Source organism: Atta cephalotes, assembly GCF_000143395.1.
Source record: "Atta cephalotes unplaced genomic scaffold scaffold00017, whole genome shotgun sequence".
Lineage (NCBI taxonomy): Eukaryota > Metazoa > Arthropoda > Insecta > Hymenoptera > Formicidae > Atta > Atta cephalotes.
The window spans coordinates 2,465,250-2,473,248 of record NW_012130081.1 but is presented as its reverse complement, the minus strand read 5'-3'; the positions used below and the strand labels follow the sequence as shown (position 1 = coordinate 2,473,248).

At 27.1% G+C, this 7,999-nt stretch overlaps 1 protein-coding gene across 1 annotated transcript; it reads right to left on the bottom strand.

The window, feature by feature from the left end:
- Nucleotides 1-377: 377 nt before the first annotated feature.
- On the bottom strand, nucleotides 378-7,432 carry LOC105618634 (protein tyrosine phosphatase domain-containing protein 1-like). Its single transcript, XM_012200164.1, has 8 exons — nucleotides 7,215-7,432; nucleotides 6,419-6,615; nucleotides 5,646-5,768; nucleotides 2,085-2,374; nucleotides 1,323-1,527; nucleotides 851-973; nucleotides 519-739; nucleotides 378-395 (listed from the first exon to the last, which is right to left on the bottom strand). Exons 1-8 carry the CDS (start codon nucleotides 7,430-7,432, stop codon nucleotides 378-380), a joined length of 1,395 nt encoding a protein of 464 aa, XP_012055554.1.
- Between the last annotated feature and the right edge of the window lie 567 nt (nucleotides 7,433-7,999).

Here is a 7,999-nt window from a genome sequence, read left to right as displayed (position 1 = left end):
TTTAAATTTTTAAGTTTTAATTTATTTACTTTAATTTACTAACTATAATATTACGTAGTTAGTTATTAGTCTATAACTACCTCGTCGTAGTAGAGTACGTAGTAGTGTGTGTGTGTCGCGCGCGCGCGCGGTGTATGTGTGTGTGTGTGTGTGTGTGTGTGTGTGTGTGTGTGTGTGTGTGTGTGTGTGTGTGTGTGTGTGAGACTTAGACACAAAAATTATGTCTTTAACATAACTAGGATTAATCATAATAATTGCAATTTGATTGCAGTTTTAAAAATAGAATTATACATTCATATTACACACATAATACATTCGCGTTGTACGCCAAATTGATTCATTCTATCAATAAGCATATAGCTCATACTATTCGTTATTTATGATTCTACAGTCAACTGTAAGCATTCAAGCAATTGTATACGTTTGAAGTAACTGAATGAATGATTTGTATATATGTAGTAATTAATGTACACGCTGAAAATAGTAAAGTGTCTAAATTTTTTATTGATAAAATATACCTGATAATTCTGCAAACGTTTCTTTATAGGATTAGGAAGTGAAACACTATCTCTGATGAGCGCTTTGATAGCTTCTTCGGCCGTCACTCTTTCATAATCATTACGGGAGACGCTTTTCAAATCCATGTGCGACTGAATCTCTTTGTAACAGTCGTTATCAAGCAGATCCTGATCATGAATGCCATCGCCTAAGACATCATCCACGCAACTGTCGTCCAGACCTGTCACAGTAAGGTCTATTGTAAGATGTGCACATTACTTTCATAGCGAGATATCATCGAAATAGATATCGATGATATCATCGAAAAAGCCACATTAAAATTTGTTAATACCTGGAAATGTAGAGTCACAGGAAGGAGTATCTGGTGATATACAAAATACGTCACTCAATCTTCCTATATCATCACAGGTATCTCGGGACGAACCTTGACTACTACTGCACGCTTTTGTGGAAGCTAAAATATATAATATATAAATAATATATAATATATAATATATAATATAAATAGTAGCATTCATAAATATTTTGATACTAATCCTTGCTTTCCAAGATATGTTACATAAATCAAGAATAAATAAATTAATCAATAAAATTAAGAAATATGTTCGAAAAGGATCAATTTTACTTTATTTTTAAAGTATTTAAACAAAAAATATATTTATAATTGTACAATATGATGATATTAATCGAAAGTAAAACATTCCATAAACAATTCAATTACTTAATTGAATAATCTCTGGAATGGGCGAAAGTTAATTTCATAAATTGCTCAATTATTAAATTGCATATAATACTTCTCTCACTTGAATATTCATAGGAATCCGTAAGGGATTCCGCCCATGAATAGGAGTGTCGCATATTACCCTTGTCACGAAATTTCTCCAAGACGTGACAAATGAATTTTTGAGTAAAAGGCACGTTGGAAATCGTATATGCAATCTCAGAAGCCGAATTATCTTCCTGACAATCGCAGAGTTGTAGTATCCGCTCGCAAATAATAAAAACGATCTAAGAAATACATAATTAATTAGTCAGGAAGTTATATTTTGCGTAGATAATCTTAGTAATAACAATGGAAAATTAATATGTGCTCGTTTATGCGATAATCAACCGAAATTATTATATAGATCGAAAAGATTACACGTTAGAATATATAAAGACTAAAATAAATTAAAAACAACTCTTATTTACTTTTTACTAATATTTATAAATATTTTTAATGTAATAATTATAAATATTTTTATTATTTCTTCCTAAAAATTAAATTAAAAAAATCTAATTTTAATGTTGAATTTATTAATAATAGCTTAATTAATTAATAAGACTTACAAACAAAAATAGTTGAGAACACTAATTAATTCTATCGATAATTAAATTAAATTAAATTAAATTAAAATTAAATTAAATTAAATTAATTAAGTGTTATTTATTAATATTAATTATAAAGTTAATATCTAATTATAAAATTTTATATAACGTTTTAAAAGAATTATATGAGATTTAATAAAAGAATCTAAGAAGAATCACGTAAGAATTGTGAAAAATGACTTCAGAATGCTTCGCACTTTTGGAATATGCTTGAAGGTACGCTGCTCATATCCGTGTAACATGTTATATTGTTTTTTCAGGTACGATTGAAGGCTATAGGGTTTGCGATCCCCCGTTGTACTGTGCAAAGGGAATACTATCATTTGCGGAAGTACAAAGTGCTCAAATTCCTGAATACAAATTATTTGTCCGCGCGTTTGTATGGCGGAGGGACGCTTCATGCGAACAAATCTAATGGCATCGTTCGCCCTTACACGAAGACTGTAAATAAGGTAGCACGCTATCAGAACACCGGTTCTGCCAAGACCTGAAAATAAAATACTTTCGGTATTTCTACTACGGCTGGCTTAATTGCAGATTCATTAATCAAATAAAAGCACAAGCAAGCAAATTATTTAAAATAATTCAAGCGCAAAAAAAAAGATTTGACTTTTAACTATAAGAAAAGTGATAGACATGTTATATATAATTGTTATATGTAAATGTGTATAAAAATTATATAAAAAAGAAATAACCATAAAAATATTTTATCAAAAAAGTGAGAAGAAGCGATCACAATTTTAGATTGCGTGTAATATTTGAGATATGAAATGGAAGCTCATCAACTATAAGAAAATATTCTTCGCATTTTAGATTCCAAGAATAGAAAGGATAGGTCACGTTAGGTAATCGTGCTAGCAATAAAGCATCATTTCATCGATTTAAAAAGTTTTACAGATTAATAAATATTGCAACTCTGGAAATAAAAATATCAATTGTAGTCGAATTATATTTTATAACAAGAAGTTAGAACTTGTATGTATACATATATGTACGTATACATATATGTATATTTCTTAGATAATAGACATTAACAATGTTAAAATCTCGTAGATTTTCATTCTATAATTAAATCACGTAGCATGCATGCAAGACATTTCTACAGTTGCAGCACGCTGATCAATTCAACTGACCGCGATAACTGCGCCGCAGATAAATTCTACAATTTAACTTTCCTAATCGCGCTCGTTACATTGTTATCTTCTAAATCCTTCTGCTACATTTGATCAATTTTAATTCCTAAAAGTGACGATTAGCATCAAACTACGAGAATATTAGAATTAAAATCAATAACATAATAGTTTCTTTGCTTTTTTACAATCAAAAGAATTTGAGAGAACGTAATGACGAATAAACAATGTTTTGAGAATTATAATTTTGTGTTCTTTATAATTTAATTCCGTACGTGACTTTTTGCGTAAGTCAATACTAATATTTTTTAATGAAAAAGTGATTGTACATTTACGATACATTACGATTTCAAAGCAATCATTACGAAGAAATTGATCAATCGATCAGGCCTACCACGCCTATAACGCTACTTTAAATAATAATGGAGCCCTAAATAAATTCACATTTTTATTATATTATTTATCGATGAAATTTGTATCTTTCATATTTTATAATTAATTTAGTCTTATAATTAATATTTAAGTAAAAATTTCATATTGATGTTTGATAGAAAAAAAGATATAAAATATATACAATGTTATCTCTAAAAGAAATAATAAGGTGAAAATATTCAAATATCTTTGAGGTAAATTTTTAAACTTACACTTAGTTATACTGATTATAGATTAATTTATATAAAATTAAATTTATAATTAATTAATACTTTACAACTTAATAACAAAATAACATTGAGCAACAACATTGAAAATAACATCGAACTTATACTCACAAATAAAATTAAAAGTCATTAATGTATTTAGAACCAGATAATTCCATTTAGATAGCAATCTTCTTTCTGTGCATCATATGACATAAGAAGATTACATATTAATTTGTCATGACTGACCTTAGTGATTATATCTTTAACTTTCATTATACAACAATTTGGCAATTAATATATTTAGACGCAGCCTTCCACAAACATATATGTATCAAAATGAATATTTTCTTTATCGTATACATTGTTTTATATACGTAAACAAATGTGATAGAATACGAGTATAAAAATATATTCATATTTTAAATTATTTAATTTCATTAATATTAAAGTAAAATTTTCGAATTAATATTCTCAATAGAGAAAAAATACAAAATATATAAATTACTTTTAAAAGAAATAAAATATAAGATGAAAAACAAAATATTTTCAAAGAAACTTTTAAATTTTATTATATGCCAATTTAATTTCTTAAAAATATATTACTAAGCTCGATATCGCTTATCGTTTTATCCGCATTTTATGCTCTAATGGAATGAAAAAACTCCCTTGCGACGCGGCAACGTCCGTGAAGCTAAATTATATTAAATGGAATGTAACAGACTTAGTTTATTATCTTTATTATCTTTAATATATTTATCAGTAATTATATATACATATATATATATATATATATATATATATAATTTAATCTAATTAATCTAATTAATTATATATGAAATTATTACAGCACTGACTTTTTTATGTATCAAGTTATTTTTAGTCAAATAATTATTATTATCTAAAGAGCATTATGAAAAAAGCATCATATTTGAAATAAATTAATTTAAATATATTGATTGCTAAATAGCAAATTATTTATTTATAATAAAACGATTTTAATTTTTTCAATAAGTTAAACATTTATACAATTCTTAAAACATAGAGTATGTATTTATGTATTTATGTGTTAAACAAATAGTGCAAAATATAAAACAATTAACACAAAAATATTGATAAATCATATCACGTATTGTTAACTTGTGAATTAAATTTTACTATGCATTATTTAATTAAGATTACTATTTCCTGCTTTTAATATTTGATAGAACAATATTCTAAAATTGTGTGTAAAATTTCACGGTATACATATGCATTCATATTTCGTCGGTCGATTTTATATACATGCAACACAGAACAATATAGTATCATATATGATAAATTCTTTTCAAACATTTCTTAAATATTAAAAATTTACAGATCATTAAAGTAAAAATATTTATAAATTATTTAATAAAAATTTTAATAAAATATTAATGTAAAACACTAATAAATAAATAGCAAAATAATAGCGTCAATAAAATCTAATAAGAGATTTATAAATAATGAAAAAAAGATAAAAAATTTTAAGCCGGATAATTAAAAATTTTATGGAAAGTATATTATAATTTTGTTTAATATTTTGAATACACACTGTATATGTAGTCATACATTTTTTTTATTAATTCAATTTTTAGACAAATACTTATAAATAACATTAAATTAAAAAAATGAGAGAAATGTGCTAATATCGTTAAACCAGAGAAATGAAAGATTTAAGTCTTAAGACGGTATTCATAATCCGTTTTTAGAATGTCTTAAGTAATGGCTTAAAACGCTAATGCGGCCTTCTGATTGGTTCGTGACATCTCAAAGACAGAACTTAAGATGGTCTTAAATATAAGAACTAACTATAAATACTGGCTTTAGATCTTTGATTTAAAAAAAGCAGTGTTTCTGTAGACTGAAATTTATGCATACATCGATCTCATATGATCATACATTCAAAAAAGCCATGATAACTGCAGGGGATGCAATTGGGTCAAGTGCACTGCACGAAAAATCGATTTACCGGCATGACAGTGAATGGCCACTCTTCCTTCTTGCACGGCAAAGGCCACAACCTTGACCATGTCCAAAAGTTTCCCCACCGTGGCGCTACCATAATCCTTTAGGGCGAAATTATAATAATAAACTGCAACAGATTTTCACGTGATCGGTAACTGAGTTTGATGCTAAAACTTTCCTGTGGTAATAGGATATAAGTGACAGCAAAATTATTTTGGAACATTTTCTTCCTCTCTATAGATATACACTTTTGCTGCATTGCATGTTATATTGTGAAGCTCTTCGATCTAACTGGTGGTTGTTAGGATCGAGGGAGAAACGCTTTCACGATTCTACATGCGTTTAACACAAGGACAAACTCCCTTTCTATTTTCATTATTATCTTTGCTAATTTAAAAGTAAAACTATTGTCATTTTATTTCGCTATTATTATTATTTAGTTTAGATATTATCACGTAAATGCGAAATACAATAACGTAATATTGATTTAAGTAAATAGCTTTTTAAACAGTGCATTACTTGCAATGTACTGATAGTGGGGATTTTCATTGAAACACTAACATTGCTTTGATTTATCCGTAAATAAAATAAGTATTAAAAACAAATAATAATAATTTAAAAATTCAGAAAAACTATTAAGTTACAAATTAGCTAGACTAGATTTGATTTGTTTTTATTTCAAAAATATAAAAAATAGAATCAATGTTTTTTATAAATTATTCTCGATGATTAAAAAATAAACATTGCAAACTTTCAGTAAATATTTTTAATACTTACTGTTATTTTTCATAAAAATGTTAGGATCATATGTAAAACCGCTCTCTTCTAGCGAACCACCACAACTTGCGTGTTCGCCTGGTGTTTGCAGATTTATTATGGTTTTTATATTCCACCCTTGAAATTGGGCAATTATGTCTTTTTTTATTATCTGTGCGGTATTGGGTCGTGCCATTGCAAGGACATCATCAGTTACCCTAAAACATTTAAATGATTAAACTATTTAGATCAAAAACTGATAACGATATACAATAACAAGTTTCTGACTATAATGTTAATTATTTATGTCGATGCAACAAAGGGGATATTAATGTACCAAATATATGTACATTTAAATAAATCAAATTTAAATAAATATTCGGTGCTGTTGCAGTTGAGCGATACTTCGACAGAATAGTAAAATATACAGCAAAAATATACAGCATATGTCTTTACGTCGATATAAATTATTGAACGAGTTATAAATATTGCCGAGTGATATTTAGAATAATTCAAGACTATGTATAGAAGCGAATGAATACATATTTATCAAATAATAACAAATGATAGTTGTTTATTAGATTCATGGTAGTTGATAATTGATATTTTCTAAAAGTCTAAACTTACAAAACATTGATCAAAGTTATTTTATTAATAATTTATTAAAAAATAGTATTTAGTAAAAAATAATAGTATTTATTAAAAAATATTCGCAAATTATTTATTATTTTTGCTCATTAATAATTATTAATCATTTAATAATTACTTTTTATTTTCGTTATTCAATTAAACTTTAATGAATAACTTTAGTGCTCACCAATGCGAAAAGATGTTCTGTATTGCCATGTGGACAGCCGGCCAGGCTTTTGGATTTTCATACTTGCATCTGGATCCGCCGCAAAAAATAGCACACTGTATAGCTTGTGGTGTGAATCTTCGCAAATTTTCCGAAAGTTTATTATATCCCGCCTGAATCTGGCAGGCATCCGTTTGTCCTCCTTGAAGTCCTGCTGGTACCAACGAGCTTACATCCATTCTACAATCGAATAAAAATTTAGATAGAAACGATAGTAATTCACTTTATAAAAAATTTAGAACAAGTTCCAAAATCTACGGTAAATTTATAAACTTTAAGAAAAGGAGTTTTGAGAGCCTACAGCATTTTTATTACATATATATTTTGGCATGAGTAACGATTGTGCGTCGATATATCATCCTTTCGGATGCGTTTCATCTAACATAAAGTTACAATGTTCTCTTGTAAAATTATGTATTAATTGCAACACAAATTTTTATTAACGGTTAAAGAAAAAAAATTTTTTTTAATTAAATATGAGTGTAAATAATGTGAAATATTGTGTAATATATATATACATTTGCGAAAATATTCACATCCTTTTCATCCATCTCATAGCCAAGCACGAAAATAACGATTGTTTTTATTAATCACTCTCGTTTATCTATCATGGATTTAAATACACGCGATGCGAATTTACGTATTGTCTAATGTAAAAAGAAAAAAAAGTAGTTAACACGGTAGGATAAGCACATAGCGACTGGCAGTTCCGCTACCATAACATCGCTTTATCTGTTATTGAATCG

What these genes read in the sequence shown, in the direction of transcription:
- LOC105618634 (XM_012200164.1), bottom strand. Translation starts at nt 7,432, where the DNA reads ATGGATGTAAGCTCGTTGGTACCAGCAGGACTTCAAGGAGGACAAACG. An exon ending in CCTTCAAGCATATTCCAAAA is followed by an intron (nt 1,528 to 2,084) that starts GTGCGAAGCATT and finishes TGTATTTCTTAG; the next exon opens with ATCGTTTTTATTATTTGCGA. An exon ending in CTGTGACTCTACATTTCCAG is followed by an intron (nt 740 to 850) that starts GTATTAACAAAT and finishes TTACTGTGACAG; the next exon opens with GTCTGGACGACAGTTGCGTG.